The sequence below is a fragment of the Temnothorax americanus genome, unplaced genomic scaffold (genome assembly GCF_048541705.1).
Source record: "Temnothorax americanus isolate GAGA-0224 unplaced genomic scaffold, ASM4854170v1 Scaffold50, whole genome shotgun sequence".
NCBI lineage: Eukaryota > Metazoa > Arthropoda > Insecta > Hymenoptera > Formicidae > Temnothorax > Temnothorax americanus.
In genome coordinates, this window is record NW_027509658.1 from 505,001 (window position 1) to 525,622 (window position 20,622).

At 40.8% G+C, this 20,622-nt stretch overlaps 1 protein-coding gene across 1 annotated transcript in view; it reads right to left on the reverse strand.

Moving 5' to 3' along the window:
* Dhc36c (Dynein heavy chain at 36C) overlaps positions 1-20,622 on the reverse strand; it is a 32,420-nt gene that overhangs the window by 3,517 nt on the left and 8,281 nt on the right. The window contains exons 12-30 of the mRNA XM_077418895.1: positions 19,113-19,624; positions 18,542-18,888; positions 17,770-18,156; positions 16,485-17,103; positions 15,875-16,063; positions 15,003-15,532; positions 14,095-14,643; positions 13,115-13,306; positions 12,484-12,710; positions 11,728-12,098; positions 11,299-11,479; positions 10,691-10,989; positions 9,900-10,064; positions 9,586-9,826; positions 8,570-8,862; positions 6,724-6,961; positions 6,496-6,647; positions 5,876-6,157; positions 2,078-5,638 (exon numbers count right to left, since the gene is read on the reverse strand). Of these exons, the coding sequence (XP_077275021.1) occupies positions 5,432-5,638; positions 5,876-6,157; positions 6,496-6,647; positions 6,724-6,961; positions 8,570-8,862; positions 9,586-9,826; positions 9,900-10,064; positions 10,691-10,989; positions 11,299-11,479; positions 11,728-12,098; positions 12,484-12,710; positions 13,115-13,306; positions 14,095-14,643; positions 15,003-15,532; positions 15,875-16,063; positions 16,485-17,103; positions 17,770-18,156; positions 18,542-18,888; positions 19,113-19,624 (5,981 nt within the window). The 3' untranslated portion in view covers positions 2,078-5,431. The remainder of the gene's footprint in view (positions 1-2,077; positions 5,639-5,875; positions 6,158-6,495; positions 6,648-6,723; positions 6,962-8,569; positions 8,863-9,585; positions 9,827-9,899; positions 10,065-10,690; positions 10,990-11,298; positions 11,480-11,727; positions 12,099-12,483; positions 12,711-13,114; positions 13,307-14,094; positions 14,644-15,002; positions 15,533-15,874; positions 16,064-16,484; positions 17,104-17,769; positions 18,157-18,541; positions 18,889-19,112; positions 19,625-20,622) is intronic.

The following is a 20,622-nucleotide window of genomic DNA, read 5'->3' on the forward strand; positions in this document are numbered from 1 at the left end:
GTGCGTGCGTGCGTGCGTGCGTGCGTGCGTGCGTGCGTGCGTGCGTGCGTGCGTGCGTGCGTGCGTGCGTGCGTGCGTGCGTGCGTGCGTGCGTGCGTGCGTGCGTGCGTGCGTGCGTGCGTGCGTGCGTGCGTGCGTGCGTGCGTGCGTGCGTGCGTGCGTGCGTGCGTGCGTGCGTGCGTGCGTGCGTGCGTGCGTGCGTGCGTGCGTGCGTGCGTGCGTGCGTGCGTGCGTGCGTGCGTGCGTGCGTGCGTGCGTGCGTGCGTGCGTGCGTGCGTGCGTGCGTGCGTGCGTGCGTGCGTGCGTGCGTGCGTGCGTGCGTGCGTGCGTGCGTGCGTGCGTGCGTGCGTGCGTGCGTGCGTGCGTGCGTGCGTGCGTGCGTGCGTGCGTGCGTGCGTGCGTGCGTGCGTGCGTGCGTGCGTGCGTGCGTGCGTGCGTGCGTGCGTGCGTGCGTGCGTGCGTGCGTGCGTGCGTGCGTGCGTGCGTGCGTGCGTGCGTGCGTGCGTGCGTGCGTGCGTGCGTGCGTGCGTGCGTGCGTGCGTGCGTGCGTGCGTGCGTGCGTGCGTGCGTGCGTGCGTGCGTGCGTGCGTGCGTGCGTGCGTGCGTGCGTGCGTGCGTGCGTGCGTGCGTGCGTGCGTGCGTGCGTGCGTGCGTGCGTGCGTGCGTGCGTGCGTGCGTGCGTGCGTGCGTGCGTGCGTGCGTGCGTGCGTGCGTGCGTGCGTGCGTGCGTGCGTGCGTGCGTGCGTGCGTGCGTGCGTGCGTGCGTGCGTGCGTGCGTGCGTGCGTGCGTGCGTGCGTGCGTGCGTGCGTGCGTGCGTGCGTGCGTGCGTGCGTGCGTGCGTGCGTGCGTGCGTGCGTGCGTGCGTGCGTGCGTGCGTGCGTGCGTGCGTGCGTGCGTGCGTGCGTGCGTGCGTGCGTGCGTGCGTGCGTGCGTGCGTGCGTGCGTGCGTGCGTGCGTGCGTGCGTGCGTGCGTGCGTGCGTGCGTGCGTGCGTGCGTGCGTGCGTGCGTGCGTGCGTGCGTGCGTGCGTGCGTGCGTGCGTGCGTGCGTGCGTGCGTGCGTGCGTGCGTGCGTGCGTGCGTGCGTGCGTGCGTGCGTGCGTGCGTGCGTGCGTGCGTGCGTGCGTGCGTGCGTGCGTGCGTGCGTGCGTGCGTGCGTGCGTGCGTGCGTGCGTGCGTGCGTGCGTGCGTGCGTGCGTGCGTGCGTGCGTGCGTGCGTGCGTGCGTGCGTGCGTGCGTGCGTGCGTGCGTGCGTGCGTGCGTGCGTGCGTGCGTGCGTGCGTGCGTGCGTGCGTGCGTGCGTGCGTGCGTGCGTGCGTGCGTGCGTTCGTGCGTGCGTGCGTGCGTGCGTGCGTGCGTGCGTGCGTGCGTGCGTGCGTGCGTGCGTGCGTGCGTGCGTGCGTGCGTGCGTGCGTGCGTGCGTGTGTGTGTGTGTGTGTGTGTGTGTGTGTGTGTGTGTGTGTGTGTGTGTGTGTGTGCGCGCGTGAAAAATAAAATGTGTATGCATGGAACAATCAGTTCGTTGCGTCCTCATTTCCTCATATGAATCCTGTAGATATTATTTTTACTGTTATAAATTATATCAAATTAATCCTAAAAATATATAATTGCTTTTCTTTTCGAACAAAGTTATGCAAAAATGCAATATTCAAGAAAGCATTATAAACTCTCTTAGCCACATTTATTTAATTTGCTCTAATTTTGTTTTATACATTAATTTATTGCAAAAATATTAACAAAATATATAACAAAAATTAAGCAATGTACAGTATCAATGAATACCAAAAGTTTCAGTTTTTTGTTAATCAATTTTGCAAATAATCTGTATAATTAATTAAGTAAAATAAATTTATCATACAAACTTCCAACGTTGAAAAAAATATATTCCCAAGCATATCATAATCTAATTCCTAAATGTATTGTTTAACTTTATTAATGCATTCATTCATCTTAATAAAAACTTTCAGCTTTGTCTATGAAATTCCCCTGCTATTTTTCTTGACAAAGACCTAAGAAGCTAAGTGACAGAGAGATTGATCGTTATATGAAAACTAATTTAGCGATCCTTTTATACTTACTTTTTTCCGTATCCGTATATTATTCCTTTATGTAATATCCGAGAAAAACGATATAATCGCGCCGGAGATAAATCTCTCTCTTTCCACATCTCCCAACATAAATTGCGCGAGCTTTATCGCTTTCGGGAAGTTACGCCAATTGTTTTGGCGGTAGGGAATACCAATTAAACCGCGAACTTTCCACGCAAGGAGTTGTATGTGCGAATATCTTGCGAACTTTCGGTAATGATAATTATTTTGCCACCTGTTGCGAACCCTTATAATCCCCGGCAAACCCAAAGGTAAATTGGGTCCCCAACGCCCCAACGATATACTCGATGATAATGAGAAACAACAAGAATAGAAAATGAATAAGATATATATAAAGATGGTATAAAGTGCTCCTCGAGCAAAAGAGACATTACCTAATTGTTCGATTGTAACTTAATGTTATTGAATCAGCTGTTGCCGCAAGAATTGGCAACAATCCTATATCCAATCCCAGCGGCCGCGATTTGCTATTCCGAGATTTCTTGCGTGACGATTGTCGCAGGTAAAAATAAAAGGGACCGCCATTTCTGACACGGTCTCTCTCGCCCGCGCGTGCCCCCCCCCCTCAGTTTCCGTCGCCATATCCCGTCGTAAATTTCCTCGCCCCATCGACCCTGTGAAGCGTAGGCGCAACAAAGAAATTCTGCAGATGAAGGTCACTTTGCCAATAGGAAGATAGTCTAATGGCGAACGGTGTTACGGAGGTAGGCGAGGGGAGGGTTCGCGAAGAGGATTCATGCACGCGAAACGGCGGGGGGGAGGAGAGGCTCGCCGCGCTCGCCGTGAGTTTTCCACCCTCCGCGACCCTCCCGCGGCTTGTATCGGGAGCCTGACTTCCATTCAAGCGATGTGTTCTTAGGTGACCACGGCCGATCCCAATCGCATTAGTCAGCTGTTAACGCGCCGGCCCGTCCCAACATCGGACTAGAATTTGCAAACATTGCTTTTTAAAGTTTGCAAATATATTTTCGCTCGTTATTTATGGAAAACATTTGTTAAAATTACGTCGAGAGATTATTTAAGACTAGATTTAATCACTTTGTATGTTACAAGATTAAATATTAATGTATTCGTCGTCTTTCGTTATATTCGCTAACTTATTTATACTTCGTAATTTCTGCAGATTTTAATTTTAATTGTTTATAATCGTTCTCTTGGATTTTTAATAAATAGAATCAAAATTATCAATGAACATATCAAGAATAAGATCGACAGAAGTATCGATAGAAATAAGCATTAATTTGCACACAGAGTGCATGATCTTCGAATTATATTTGACGACTATATATAGATCGACTAAATATAAGAATCTAAGATAATTGAAGTCGTTATTGCGTGCCTCGTAAGAAACGGCTCGTATTCGCCCCGCAGTTGACTTAATTGGACCTCGGATCTACGAGATATCGCGAAGCGAGAAAGAAATTGTACGACGGGATGGAGGGCGAGAGTGAGAGAGATTGAGAGAGAGCAGAGGTGCACTTTATGAAATTGCATCGAGTATAATCACATATTTTCTTCATGGCTCGCGTCGCGGGCTTAATTCGAATGATGGTACTTCGCACGAAGAACGCGAGCGAAAGGATGAGAAACTAGGGAAAGGTATATACTGCGAAATAGAAAATAAACAAGATGAACGGGGGAAGAAGAAAAAAAACGGTTAAATAAAACAGAAATAGAACGAGATGGTCGCAGGTGGACGGAAGATAACAGAATCTGAGTAAATTGGAAAAAAGAAATAAAGTAAGTAAACTTTATCTAGACAAATTGATGGAAATTGATCATCTATCTTTCAGCTGTGAATGATAAACCAAATTGAATGACTGCAAATTGATAGGGTCGCTTGGTAAAAGTAAGTGGAGAACACCTGGTCAAGGAAGCTTCGCGGAAACTGACACGAAAGACGCAGAAGTTTCAGGGTGAGGAGAAGGTGGGACACGCGCGAACGCGGAGGGCGGTGGCAGAGGGGACAGACGGAGAGAAATAATCCAGCGCTTCTTCGGGAGGAAACTTTCGGCCTGGTTCGCGCGACAGGAACATGGTGCGATTACGTCTCACATATGCGAGACGTAAAATTATACAATGAGAAATACGTTTCGCATAATAATTGCGAGAGAGAGAAAGAGGGGGGGCAGAGAAAGCAAACAAGGAAGAGAGAGCGAGAGATAGAGAGCGAGCGAAGAGGAAAAGGGAGACATGCGAGGATGCTCGCTGGAACAGGGGGTAGGGACGGGAGATACGCGGGCTGAGATCAATACGGGGTCGCTAGGCAACGAGCCTCCGGCGATCTCGGTCCGGGTAGACAGGGTGCCGCCAAGCAAGCCGCTGTATAGCCACCTTCCGCCACCCCCATGGCGGCTCGACCCCGCTCTCTCCCCTGATCGCCCCCACTGGTCCATCCCCAAAAGCGCCTATATTCCACATAATAAATACCGGCAATTGTGCAACACGGCGCGCGGGATGACACGAGGAGACAAGCGCTTCCCAGCGAAAGTGGTGCTCGTTGACGAAAGGAGATCAACGAGAATTCGACGAGAATTTCTGACGAGTTTAATTAACGGGCGGTTTCCGTACGCTTTTCAGTCTCCCCCCCCCCTCACCTCATTCGAATTTCCCACGGCACTTTCGCCGATATCTTCCTTTCAAGGTTGTTTAGTAACAGGACTGATGCTATTCATATATATAAAAATTGTTCTTAAAATACTTGAATTTAAAAATCAATCTAAGATTTAAATTTTCATGTATTTAGAATATTTAGATATTATTCATAGGTACAAAAGACAATATTTTAAATTTTATTTCATGTCCTAGTTATTGTTTGTTACGACGCTGTTTATCACTGGCATAAAATTTCTCGAGCGAAAGAGTTTCATAGAATTATTGTTCTATTATAAAACGCAGCATTTTAAATACATAAAACGTGTTTTATGTATTTCAAATAAATATTAATGTAATTTTAGGTTGACTTGTAATCATTATGTATTCTATTTTCTCATGTTTACTATGTTACGTGAAAGGCAGGGCATGTGCGTATTACGAGACGGAAATTCCCGAACGCATCGCTAAGTAAGCTAAGTTTATACTTATGCCTTTTCTTTTCTCAATCGCACGAACACCAAGAACTTAACATTGAAGAGAAATTAATTATTGCGACTCAGATCTGTTGAAGTAAATCTGTTCTTTAAAGACCGATATAACTGAATATTCTCCATTGAAACAGTTCGAGAAATTTAAATCGCTGAAGGAAGTCAATTACGGCGACGTATATAATTTCCAAAGCGAGAAATGTCCAGGATTTTCCCGTTTATCAAGAGATCGATCCCCATGTTATTCTGACAATTGGCACAGCATGGCGGTGCCACGCAGGATCCAGTGCTCCGGCGGATGCGACGTCGGTAGCCAGATTGCGATGACAAAATTAGTTGAATGGCCGGTGGTCGACAGCACGCCCTTCCGCTCGCTGGTCTTGTACACCGGACACGTGTACGTATCCTTGTCCTGCACCTGCTCCTTCGTCACCGGGATCAGCCAAATCTGAAAAGCATAACGCGTGGGAGTCAGCGCGCGTTCTAAAGCCCCTGTCCTGTCGCTCGATTCAAAGTTTGAACAGCCACGACGGAACATGTTGCATTTTTGGAAAAGTTCCAGAAGGTCCTTCGCAGGAAGCTCTGCGCCCTTCCACAAAGAAATTTCTGAATTATTTAAGCACCACTCGGAAAAACATCGAATTTAGTTTGAAGAGATTGAACTTTGTTTTGTGTTGACACTTACGTAAGGCACGGTATCGTAAAGGATCTTCGGGAAGGATTCGTCGAGCTTCATTGTGCTCATGTTGAAGCGAGCTCCGTCGAGAAATAGCCCGTAAATGTATACCCCGTCGACCGGCGGCTTTTCGAAAACAGTGTCCTTCAGAGGGACGAAGTCGTAGATCAGTAAATCGATGGGAATGGAATACTTTCGTGCGTAATTCTGACGGGCACCGGTGAGGAACGCTTGCGTGAAGTAGAAACCGGAAATCCAGAAAGATGTGGGAGGTCCTTCCGTATACCAAGCCTAAAAAAAAACCAGTTACAATCTGTTTAGATTCTATGTAATTGATTAAGATAATTTTAAAAAATTCTTTTATATATATAAATAAATATAATTTATTATATTATAAAATATATAATGTCTACGGTTATATTGTATTGATAAAATAATATTAAATAAAGCTATGTAGGTGTCACATTGTAAATATAACAAATTGTAAGACTATTAGCGTAACTTGATCAAAAAGCGATAGTCTTAAAATTCTAAAACTATGGTTTACTCAATTAAAAAACTACGAAATAATTTCATTTTTACGACAAAGCAAATAATTCAATATATAATCCGTTTTCTCTTAATTTCACCTGGAGAAAGTTCAGCCTCTTCAGAAAATCGTGTATGTAACTGCCGAGCGGCTTCAAAGAAGGGTAAGAATCCGTCATCCACATTTTGGGTATCCTGCCGATGATGATCGACGAGTAGACCTCTTCGAGGTCGGGACTCATTATCACCAGGCCTAAACGGATTATAAATAGAATTCGGAAGGACCGTAAGACTCTAGCGAAGCGCGCAAGGACTTGTTTGTTCTTTACCCTTGATCGCCTTCTGGATGTTCACGAGGCTGCTGCGGATGGTCTGCAGGAGTCTGTTGAATCTGCCCATCTCCTGTACCAGCACGGTATTCATGCTCTGCTCGTACAGCGTGGGATACCTGTCAAGGGCGACCGCGAGATCGTAGTCCTGCGGCAATCTCGACAGGATGTCGGACGCGACGCCGTAGACGACCTCGTCCGGCGATCTCTCGGCGTCCACTTCTGCCTGGCCGGTATCCTGAAAAATCAGTTTTCGTATAAACTTTTGACAGGGTGCCTGCACCGCGCTGTTTTAATTCTGTTATCTCTGACAAGTAAATAGATTCTGTTCAACTTAAATTGAAGAACGGAGACTCGAGTTTAATAATGCTGTTGTGTAATGTTGTTAATTTTAATAGAGGTTGCGACGTCTGAGAAATCTTTCCTCGCATTATTATATCTGAGTCTAACTTATCATTCCTTTATTATTTTAAATAACAACGTCAGGTCTTTTCGTAAATAGTAAAAAATAAAATATTATCGTATGTATGCATGTACATATTCAAATTTATTTCAGTCATTATTGATGTTACAAAATGGTAGCAAATAAAATATTATTTTCTATAGTCAGATAATTCTTCTAGTATTAATTCTATATTTAATAATGCAATTTTTGGATTGCAAAAATGAATAGAAACGATATTATAGAATATCGTCTTTCTTTATTTTCTTCCTTGACACTCGTGTGAAAATTAAACGACATTTATTATTTCAGTTATTTCAACTTTTCATAAGATTTCTTTCTTTAAATAAATGTTACTTAATTACTTTAAACTCCTCTACATTCTGGGTAAAGATAAAAAGACAACAAAAAATTATCATTATTCCATCATATTGGAGGAATCGAGAAATTAAACAAAGATAAAAAAAAATCAATATATTATGCTGCGTCATCTTGTCCTCTAGATCAATAGGTAGTAACGCCAGATTTATTATATAAGAATGGATATCGTTTACCTTGTTATATTGGAAACTTTAATTCTTATGTAATACCAGTCACCGGAACAATAACAAAACTTTTATAAGAAAAATATCCCTGAAGTTGAGAGTGCAATATTAAATTTAAAAAATTATATTAAAAACATTTTATTTAATAAAATATATCGTTAATGTATCATTTTTGTAGGAAAATAAAACACTCTACCTTATTTAAGAGCTTTTTTGTACTGTTAGCTTATCGTTATATAATTAATTAAAATAATTTTGAACAGTTAAGATTCGTGTTATATATAAATAAGCCTGATTTATCATAAAATATAATATTGCGGTTTTGTTGAATCGTTAAAATAATAAATTATAAATATATATATATATATAATTTATTATTTTAACGATAAAACAAAACCACAATAATATATTTTATGATAAAACACACTTATTTATATATAACTTATTTATATATAATTTATATATATATATATATATATATATATATATATATTAATATATATAGTTAAATTAGTACAACTTTATTCTAAAAAATCAAAAAGTCGTAGTTTTAAGATTCTAATACTACGATTCGCTCGATTAAAAAAGCCGACAGCTAAAAAATAATATAAAAAAAACATTCAATTTTTACTACAGGTACAATATAGCTCGACATATAATCCATTTTCTCCTAATTTCACCTGGAGAAAACACCTCTTCGGAAAATCATGTAACTATACCTCCTCGTTTCACATTCCAGCGCCTTTTTATAATTTGTAATTTATCTCGAACCGACCGGAACACGTGTATGCGATAAATCCTCTTTACCGAAGAACCACGTAGAAGCGTAACAATCAATCTCGATGTTTCGGTTTAATACCTGAGTGGTCAGGATGGAGGACAGCATCAAGTAGCTCTCCTGCTGATCCTTGATGATGTCGGCGTTCTCGTGCATACCGAAGACGCTGGGCGCGGTGGTCATCGGCAATTCTCTCACGTAATCCAAGAATTGACCGTACTCGCTGACCGACGGTACGTAATAAAGGCCGCTGGGATCGAACAGATATTTCCGATCAGCCACGACCACGTCCTCGTGATAGAATCGCATCAGGATCGTGTTCAGGGTTCGTCGGTCCCACTCGTCGGTCACGCGACCGCCGTAATTGCATTCGCCTTGAAGAAAAAAGGATTGAGAAACACGCTGACGAAAACTTGTTGCTTACCATAGCTTATCGCTTCGAATATTTCTTTCCACGACATTTCATTTCTACAATTTCTTGTTTCTAACGTCAATCAAAATTTATAATCTGTAATATACGAAGACGCACACACACACACACACACACACACAAATTACATTTAATATAAATACATTATTTTTAGATATTTATAGATATTAATAGATATATATTTAACATAAATATAATTTTTATTTATTTATTGATTTTTTATATTTTTATATGAGATGAGAACATTGTGAATAAAAGTGATTGCTTAATAGACCCAATTGGGAACAATTAAACAATCATTTGTCACATTTATCGACTCTTCGCAAAGAATTGATTCGATAAATGTGGTCAGTTGGGCCGAATTAAACAATCATTTTTGTCAGTTATTATTGACGAAGCAAAAGATCATTTTCTATCATTTCTATATTTGTTTTTAATCCAGGTTCCATTATTAACATTAACTAACTTTTTAACTTAATTCCGAATCTAATTAAAAATACGTTAAACGTTATCTATTTTTAATATATCTATTTTTATATGTATTTTTGACGTAAAAGTTTCATTCGCACACGCAATTGAGGGTGGTAAAAAAAGTTTAGACAAAGGAGGAGCAACGCGCGAGAAGTAACTTTTTCCAGAGCGACCATAAGCAATTTCATTCGAATACCGGTCAGGTATTTCAATGCGGTGAACTGAACGTCGTCGTATTGGTCGAGCAAGATCTTGAGCTGCAGCGCGCTGATACGCAAATCCGTCTCGTTGAATTCGTACTGATTGTTCCAGCCGATCGGCCCGAACTTCCGTCGCTCCTGCACGATGCCGTGGAAGAAGCAAAGCGAGAAGAGCAGCCGTTTGAAGGTCACCCGCTGTTTCGACTTGTCGAAGAAGTCGGGATCGCAGATCGGGTCCTGCCACGAGATTTAATCGAATCTTTCAGAGCAACTTGTCTCTTTGGTGAACGAAACGGGAAGTTGCATCTACCTGGTGAAAAGATCGCAAAATATTTGCGCGCAGTCCTTTGGGAGGCTCGTTCGTCATCTTCACGCCGTTCTGCAGAACGCTGACCGGAAAGTGCTCGACCGGATAACTCGTCAGCCACAGACGAAAGTCCGGGTGCACCGTTTCCTTCGTGAAGCTCTCGCATATCTAAATATGACGAAATGAAAATATTAAGATAGCAAATAATGCATGGAACAAAAAGATCCTCGTTAAACATTTTTTTTAAACTGCTCAAAATTCAAGTTAGAAGTAACAAAAAGTTTGTAATAATCTTACATTTAGATTCAAGTGACATACTTTAAACTAAATAATCCTGCACTTAAAGATTTTATGTACATTTATAAATTAAATTATTGAATTTAATGAATTTTTATGCTTCCCGAATTTAAAATTGACTTTCAAATTTAGAAATATTTAATAAATGTTTAATAATCTTAATTAAAATTATATGTAAAAATTAATGTTCTTTTTCTTTTACCCTAGAACTAACGTATACCTATTTTTACTATTTAAATGTAATATATAATGTATTTTTAAAAACAATAATTTAATATATATATATATATAAATCACTTTAAAAAAAGGGATAAAGGAAGGAAGTTTAAATTAATCAATTTAATTATTTATATATTGCAACAAAAATCAGAAAATTTTACAAAATGTACCATTATAAATTTGATAAGAAATTACAAATCGCAGTCATTTTAATTACTTTGGAAATTCTAGCGTTAATCTTAGTCGTGTAATAAATTTGAATTTATGCGAGAAGTTACTTTTTCCAGAGTGACCATAAAAGTTTTGGCGACGTGACAATTTTGCAACACCACCCAGGTGCCGTTCTTCACGCCTTCGTCAATGAGACCCTCGGCAATAATTCCTTGACCTTGGCCCAAGGACAAGGAGAACAGCCTGCTGGCACCGAAACCCTGATCGTCGGCGAATTTCAATAAGATCGCCATGGGATCCGCACCGGGTGTCAGGACGAATATCAGCGGGATGCAGGAGTGCGAGTCCGCGAAGGAGGCCGCCAGATCGAAGGGCGGTGGCACGATGTACTGACGCCCTAATTGTTCTATCGGATGATTGGAAAATTTAGGCGAGCAAATAAGTAGCAACACCTGATGATTTCGGTCCAACGAATTTCTGGCTACATTATATATATCGAGTTCTTTTCGTATTTTATAAGGAAAGATACAAAGGGATAATATTACACGGCGAAGAAGGATCTACTTCCCATTGTCGTAAAGAATTTAATTTCGCCCTTTCGCTCCGAAATGTATGGCCTGTTCTAGATTCTTCCCCCGCGCCGTACCTTTCAGCTGGGTCGGTCTATTTTTAGATTTCGGGGTGGCCTAGCTCCTTTCTTTTTTAACAACTTTACCTTCGACGAACAATTGTGCCGCCGGCACTATCTTGTCAGGACGAATGCAACGAAGCACCAGCATCTTTTCGAAGCTGCTCAGTTTATTCCAAGGAGCGGGAAAAGACGAAGTATGAGGCTCTTTGTGATCGAATATCTTTTTCCATTCGTCGATATTTTTCATAACGGAGTCTCTTATTTCCTGAATAACAAAATACAAAAAACAACTTTGTTGCAATAAGTAAAACTTTACGTCCTAATAAATTTTTGTAATAAATTTCTCAATAAACTAATAATAGATTTAAAAAATTCCGTTAAATTTCGTGGAAAATATTCGATCGATTTTTACGAAGAACTTTTATTGGCTCTCAAAAAAAAAACTAACAATTTTTTTATAGAGAACGTTTGTATTAACTTTGATGTTAATTTGCACCATTCCGAAAAATTTACCAAGAATCCTGGAACGCTGTCCAATCGGCAAAGCTCGTCCCAGAACCTCGCCGGCAGCCATTCGGTGGGATTGGCGAAGGGATTCTCGAGGCCGACGCCGCCGGTCAGCAGGAACATCCACTGGGCCATGGAGAGCTGGCCCCGCTTGTTCAGCAGGTTCACGGACAGCAAGAGCGAAAAGAGCAGCTTGTCCTTCTCGAAGAGCGAGCGGCATATGTTGACGTATAGGGAATAGGTGAAGCACTTGGTGAGATCCTTCAGACGCTGCTTTATGTCTTCCACTGGTGGCGTGTTGTCGATCGTATTTTTAAAGAGATTGACGAACCAAGCGAGGGAGTACTGATACATCGGATCGATATTTGCCAGCATGGCTGCGAGAAAGATTAACGAACGATAAATAACTATCGATAAATAATGTCTTCCTCCCCAAAAAATATATTATAAATTATTATCATACGATTTTTTATGACTTTAAATATATTTTAATTATATATTGCTTTTAAAAATTATTACTTTTTATTTATCCTTAGATATATATCTATATATTATTTTTAAAGATTTTAAATATGTACTATGATAGTTTAAGAAAACTAAGATTCCTGTAAATTAATAGAATTTTAGACGCTGTTTTTATGTTACACTTAGACTGTATATTTCATTTTTGTATATATTTTAACAGAACTAGACGATTGGTTTAAATCAAGCGATTTCTGTACAGACTAAACGCTATTAGTTTGGTTTGCATTTTTTACTCGCCAATTGTGAAGAAGAGAACGGTGCTATAGACTGCAATTGGCGTGTACTGCAATCTCGCCGCGTCGATCGACTTCTCGGTAATTTCAGCAGCAGTCTGTTTAGTTTGAATCTCGTTGGCCAGACTTTTCGATGAGCTCAGCACACCAATAGCAGTTTCGTCCTCGAGGATATTCTCCTTGGACGCGGACAGCACCTCCAAGATCTTATTCTCTATCTCCTTTAACATCCTGCGGAAAAACGTTGTGTGAAATATCGCCCCCGACGCGACGGAGCAACGATAATCCCGAATTGCAAACTAACAAGGCTCTAACAGAATTAATATTTATTTACATACAAAATCTCTATTTTATTAATACATATTAATATATATATTTATTTGTCATTTTCGGGAATTTTCGGTACTTAATTTTATCAATTAAGAATGAAATTGAACGATAATTATTCACGATCAATTTTATTCGTCTCAGCAATATAAATATATTTTTTAATAATTTTATAAATGCAGAATAATTGTTCAATCAAATGATCTTACGATGATTTAATTTACTATTTAATATTCTATTTAAAATAAGAATAGAAAAGATAAGAAATAGAAATTAAGAGATAGAATAGAAAGATGTTTTTGTTATACTTTTTATTAGCCGCTCCTTGAACTATCAGCTGATTTTTCTCGGACTCGAGTTCGGGTTTCTCCTTCGCAACGACTATTCCCAGAAGTTGATCGTCCAGACCGACCGGAGTGATCATAAAGTTCAACAGAGTGACTTTTACCACTACTTCCGGCAAATAATGTGGATTCCGCAATTTTGTAGTGATATAAAATCTATGGATATTACAGACAAAAATTTCTACCATCAAAGTATATAAATAAATCTCACGTACATTTTATGACAAATTAACCCTTTTCGGTCACACTTCCCGAGAATCCCGTACCGGTCACACTGGGTGAAATACACCCCCAGCGTGTTTGCACGTGTATAAAAAATTGTAGGTAATTAAAAAAAAAAATATCCTGTTGTCTTCCTTAAAAAGACTGTATAAATTTGATCTGCAAAAAATTAATTTAACATATGTAAAAAAATTGTTGAAAAAAAGTCGGAAAAGTGACTTTTTCACAAAAACTCTAATGTAACTTTTTCAATTTTTAAGATATTTTAATTTTTCAAACGGTTTTTTTATCCTCAGATGATGCACTTTTCACTGATTATTGCAGTTTATGCGGCCGTTCCAAAAAATTTATTTATTTTGAGGTATGAAAGTGCGATTTTTTGCGGAAAAGAAATGCCGAGAGAGAACTATAACGGGCCGAAAAATATACCACCGACGGGGATCGTAACTTGAAGGTCCCAACTACTTGTAGATGGCGGCACAAGGCCCATTTCCATTGGTTTATTGGGTCGTTTTCGAAGTCAAAAAAACGCTGGGGTGTATTTTACCCAGTGTGACCGAAAAGGGTTAATAAGAATTTTTTATATCAAATACATTCTTGTTTGTCAAATTTCTCATAATTTTAAATTCATTATCAGACATTATTAAAAGAATTTATAAATTACTCTTATATCCAGTGTATTTGAAATGGAATAAGAAATTCTCTCAAGCAGATCGACTTACCGAAATTTATCGGAATACTCGATAATGCTGTCGCCGATCTTGATGCACAACGCGCCGCCGGACCTGAAAGTCTGCTTCATCAGCAGCGGTTCCAGGGCCGCATCCAGCTCCTCGCCGATGTTCTCTAGCAGCACCGGCTGTCCGAATTGCACGGCGTTCTCCAGGATCCTCATGTAATCCGATTGCGTCAGTCTGACGACGTGCAGATTCGATGCCTTTTCCATATTCTTCACCCACTTATTTGCCTGACCCTGCGGATCGATCATCAGCGGCCAGCGACGCGAGTTCGAGATGATTATGGCATTGTCGATAGAGAACAGATCGCTCGGCAGGCCGAATATGTTCCAGCCGCGGATGAGCACCGGATCGCCCAGCACCTGCGTGAGCTGGAAGTCCTGAGTGCAGACAACATTCAGTCTGGTACAGAACTCCACCCAGTTCTCCACTTGCCGCTGCCGATACTGCGTCGTGAAGACGCCGAGGTAGGCCACTACGCCGGAACCGATTAAAATGTCGCCCGTTAATTTGTGGTAGCTTTCTCCGAGCGATCTGTCAGTAACCATGAGATTTCAAGTCATGATAATATTTCAGATTGCAATCCATTAATAAATAAACAATAAAAATTAAAATTAAGAAACAAAATAATAAAAGATTAAAATTAAAAGCATGATAAAATAGTCTTATAGACCTGCCAGCTAGATGCTAATTATAGCTATTCAAAGTTTAAAATCTTCAAGAAATGAATTTTGAGCTAATAATCACTAATCCTTGAAATTAAAGAAAAGAAGAAGGATACAAAATTAAAATATTAAAGAAGCTATATGTATTAAATTTTGGTTTTTGATTATTCGAAGAAAATAGAAAGAGATCTTATAACAAAGTGACAAATGATCATAAAATGTCGTTACTTGGCGGTCTCGGACCATCTGGTGTACTCGCCACCGAGACCTCCGATCAGCTCCTCGGCCCTCCTCAACTTCTCCTCGCATTCCTTCACCTCGTCGGTCATCGCTTGGTACTCGGCCCTTCGTTGCGCCAACAAGGTTTCCAGTCGGGCCAGTCTCTTCCGCACCTCCTGCAGCTGGTTCCTCTTCAGCGTCAACTGCTCCATCGCTGCGGAGTAGTCGGCCTCGGCCTTCGCTAGGGCCTGCCTCTTCGGCGCTACTACCTTAGCGACCTTATCGTACTCCGACAAGGCGAACACCCAACGGCAAAGACCCTCGCAGGCAGTCGACACCTGTCTGATTCGTTCCGGATCAAAGTTCGGATTCGTCAAGATCGTCGTGCGAATCTTGGTCATGATACGTTCGGGGATGTTGTCCTTGTCGTAGTTCAGCAACGATTCCAGGAAATGTATGTCGCCCAGAATGCGAAGCGACGGCTTCCAATAGTCGTCCATCGGACCCTCCGGACCTTGCACCCTCTCCGGCTTTACGTCCTGCATGATTTTCAAAGAGATTCTTAAGCGAACGGAAATCAGAGCAAACTTTGACGCATAAATTTATATTATTATAATATTCACGTTACATATTATAATTTATATTTGTGTTATAAATTTACATATATAGCCGGTTCGGGTATTTTATTACACATTAATGTTACATGCAATTAGGTGCTACATAAATATGTGTTTCATACATATATTAATATTAACGTGTGTTATTACTCATGCAGGCTGGAAACTAAATATCATTTGACGTCGATTAATTTTCTATTTCAACCAACGAGCAAGATACACTTATTTACATATCGTTTATTCCTGCATAATTATTTAATATACCTTCAGTATGCAAATCGCTTCCATGACCAATCGCACGCCAGCCGGCGGGCGTTTCATGGATTTGACGATCTGGATATCCTGCGATGTCAGGGTGTTCAGTGCAGCATTCGCCGCGTCTAGTATCGGCATTACTTCCCGAAGGTCCGCGTCGCATTCAACGCGGATCTCTTTGGCTTCCGCCGCGACGATCTGACGGCATAATGCAAATTATAATTGGCCATTAAATCCCTCAAATTTATTTCAAATATTTTAACACGAAATAAATTAATCACCAAAATATTTTAATATATTAAAAGTAAAATCGAACTCGGAAGATATTAAAATTAAAATAAACGCGGAAATTGATCAATTTCTAACAAACATCAAATCCGTGTGCAATATTAAAAATTAAATTACTTAGATAATAATAGATTAATTTACTTAAAAAATTAAAGCTGAAATTTAAAATATGGAGATTGATTAATGTTTCACATACTAAAGTATCAAAAATTCGAATTTATCTTTTTTATAATAAGATAAATTTAAATTAATAAAAATATAATAATTAAAATATCGATAATGGAGACAATGCAAATGATAAATATAATTCAATTGTAAAATCTCTTCTCACCATAGCGGCCTCCTCGTCCTTCTTAACAACTTGCTCGATCTCGCTGGCTTCCTCGCTCTGCCGCTGCACATCTAGAAACATTCCCTCCACGTCCTTCGCAGCCACCAGCAGCTTCGGCTGAAGAGCTACCAAGATTTGCTGCATCCTGGTGACCTCTTTGCGCGTGTTGTCCAGCCTGCCGAGACCAGCCTCATATCTCTTCTTGCCCCGCAGTACTTCCTTTCGTTTCCGGTCTAGTAGATCCTTGAACGTGTTGATGAGCTCTAGGTAGGACGTAGGCGTGACGTAATTGTGACGATTCAGCCGTCTCAGGAAGTCTCTTGTCAGTTCCTGCGTGGACGTGTGGAAGTACTGACACATCGTGATGCAGGCGTGACGTTCGTCGCCCGGCATGTCGATATCGCCCAGGAACTGCGTGGCGACCGCGAGCAGGGCGTCCTCGGGCCAGGGTTGCAGCCAGTCGATGGTGCAACAGTTCACCAGCGCGGGGAACTTGCGGATCCGGGTGCGAAAGCTGTCGCCGATCGGCGACATCGTCACCACCACGTGGAGGTGCTCGCGCACCGTCTGCACGAAGAAGTTGAAGAGCGCTACCGGGCTGCCGTCCGTCTGTACGGACCTAAACAATTCAAAAAAATTAATATCAATTATTTTGTACTAATTATTATTTTAACTATTTAATTTTAAAACTGAAAGATATTACTTTGACCGAATATTTGTCATGTACCTGGAGTATTTTTTAAATTTTTTATCATCTTATAATGGTTTGATTTTTAATCTTACCAAACTTATAAAATATTAATTAATTTTTGTTTTAAACTTTAATCTTGATCTTCCGAGTTTATTAGTCAGTTTCATCAAATGCGTTAATTAATGGAAAAATTCTAAAACATAAAAAAATGTATCTCTCGGTGTAACTTTAATCTTTCAGTCAATGCTAATATTTATTAATATAAGTTAAATTCATTTTAAATAAATATCATTTTACACGATGCAAAGTATTTGAGAAATTGACCTGAAAAATAATTACAAAATCATAATTAAAAGATTATTACGTTCGCTCTATATTTTATATTGTTCAAAAGCATTTTCCATATCTTATTACGCGAAGAGCGACAGCGTAATTATTAATATTACTCAAACAATTTCATTCTTATTATACAGATTTAATAAATATACGGGCCGCGTCATGAAAGACGTATTAATATTATCGCTGATTAATCAAACAATTTAATTATCCGATTTCAATTGATTTCAATATTCTATATTTATGAATGAGATAAACCTGTCTCTCTGCCGATCGATGATTCGCATTTTCTCGCAGATCTCAGACTTCTCGTCCGCCGCGAAGAGATTGGGCACTTCGCCAGAGTTCAGGAGGTTGCTGATATCTTCCAGGAAGGTCTCCTCCTTAATCTGCGTGTCCATGAAGAGGAAGACCGTGTGAAGATCACTCGCGGCGCTCTTCCGCAGGATGTTCTTCAGGTCCTCGTGCCACTCGAACATGCCGTACTGCTGAGATATCTGCACCTGGAAGAGCTCATAGTCGGATATGTGAGCCGCCAACTTCGTCAGGGATTGCCGACCGGAACCGCCCATACCAACTAGAAGAGCATGGCTGCGCGGTTGCATCATCACTCGACAGATCTTCGAGAGATGTTCTATCGCAAATCTGAAGAGATTTATTTTTTAAATTAATTGTCCAACTGCTCGATCTAATGAAATTCATCTCGAGATCTCTAGCAATCAAAACCGTAACATGAAAAAACAAAACAGATTTTAAATTGATATCAATTGTCGACAGCACGGTTAAAAAAATTATATGTACATTGATTCGTGATCTTAGAAAATACTTGGGAATTAATATTAATTGTTATTTTATTTCTTAAATTTTCTTGACAGTGATTGATGTAATATTTTCAAGTATATATTTATTTTAATAATTTTTTTAAATTAGGAGAAGAATATATATTTCTCTTTGCTTTGTAGTTTTAATATTTTTATAGTTTTAAATTCAACGAGTTTAAGATTTCCTTCAAGATCGATTAAAAACATACCTGAAGAGCACCAGATCCATCGGCGTCTTCGAGATATCGTTGTACTCTGTGAGATACTCCTCCACCGCTTCGGCGAGCGCGTCCCAATCTTGAATCTCTATATACAACTTCTGCTCGGCGATCGGATCGTGGAAGTCGCAATAGATGAGGTTTCGCAGATTCACCTCTGTTATTTCTGCGCCGGGCTTATCCTGTAGATTCTGGAAAAGGTGTTCCATATCGTCGTTCATACGTTCTTTTATCGTCTTCCGGATCTGCTCCACCAGCCACCTGCTGTCGGCCTCGTCCACCAACCGGTCCCCATAAACTCGAAGCACTTCATGGACCCACAAACGTTTCATGCTTATCTGAAAAATTCGTGAGATACAAAGTGTATTAATTTTTTGTAAAATCAGGGTAATGTAAGGACTAATATAGGTATATATTTTTAAAAAACAATCGCGCGGAATTTTTTCAAGAAGAATTAATATCAATAATCTTACAATCGTTTCCTTTTTGAAATTAGAAACGAATTAAGAAGATGACTTCACTTTCCATTACTTCCATTCTAATAATTAACTCTGCCCCGTACCAGATCGCTAATGGCTTCGGGAGTGGAGAGTAGCACGCCCTGAATGACCCGCGAGAAATCTCGCAGATTGAACAGATAATGCGATTTCGCGGGGGTCGGTAGCAGGTTTTTCCTGCTCTCTTTGTACACGTCCAGAGTGGCGTGAACCACTTGATCGATACACGGCTCGAAGAACTCCGGGAAGCCGCGGGTGGCAAAATGCCAGGCGGTGATCCTGCCGAATATGGTAACCAGGACGTCGTCGTCGAACTCGGAGATCGCCAGGGTGACGAAGTGCCGTTTGAACCTCGGCGTAACGTCACGTCCGCCCGCGGGCGGACCCATCGCGCACATCAGCTGGACGTCCACCAGCCTGATCGGTACCACCTCCTTCCGGTCGTACCAGGTCCAGTGGTCGAGCCATTGGCGCAGAAGCTCGATGGGGGGCTGCGCCCCGTATTCCTCCTTCTGCGGCATCGACACGTCGTCCACGAAAATCACCCAGTGTTGGCCGGGCGGCGCACCATATAGACCTTATCAGAAATAAAAAAATATATAAACATTTAAATAAAAAAATAAATAAATACTGAATAATAATAATACTAATAGTAATAGTAATAAAGACAAATACACTTCTCAACAAAACTGGAAACTTTTCAAATTGTTGGCAAAAGTGACGAAATTACAAATGTAACTTAACGATAATTATGGATCGAGCTATGTTTCAAAACAGTATTTTGCCTTAAAGCTTTCTGCTTTAATTTGCAACCTGTCGGGTTTCTTTTGGCGATGCTTCAAACGGCCGCATTTCTAAGTCAGTCGTGCAAACTCGACGAAAGAACTTCAGCTTCGAGATCACGCACGAAGCTAAAAAAAATTGTTTTCAACTTCGTCCAAGATCTCTTGAAAGCTTAAAGTCTCTTCTTTAAAGTACTCCTGTGAGCAAAGCCAAAGTTGAAAACAACTTTCTTTTTTTGCGAAGAGAAAATTTAACGAGATTTTAATCTTATATTTCAAAGTGCTTTTTAGAAAATGACTCTATGACTATCTATCGCAACGTTATTGAAACCTTTTTCAAAAAGATATAAAAAAACGCCAAGTACACGCGTAGTTGTTACCTCGAAAAAAACCAAGTGGTAGTCATTAATTTTAAATTCAAAAATATTAATAAAACCCAAAAATATTGAGATCTCAACATCTCGAGTACTCGCAAAACTCGTGCGTTCGCGTATAAATGAATCACGGTGCGTCTCGCTCCGCGCGTACTTATGGCGCGAGACATTACCGTATCTCTTGATTTATGGCTCGAAATGATTTTTCGTTGCAATAATAATTTCTGGCGTTAATAATTTTTATCTTATTTCTAAATATTTGAATAAAATAATAAAATATTTAAACAGAATAAAATAATAGATATTATTATCTGCCAATACGATTTTAAGGTACAGGTTCACAAATGTCGGTTAACTTTTAACCTCACTCTTTGTCTCTTTCTAAGGGGGACGTTAGAAGGAAACGAAGAGTGAGTTAG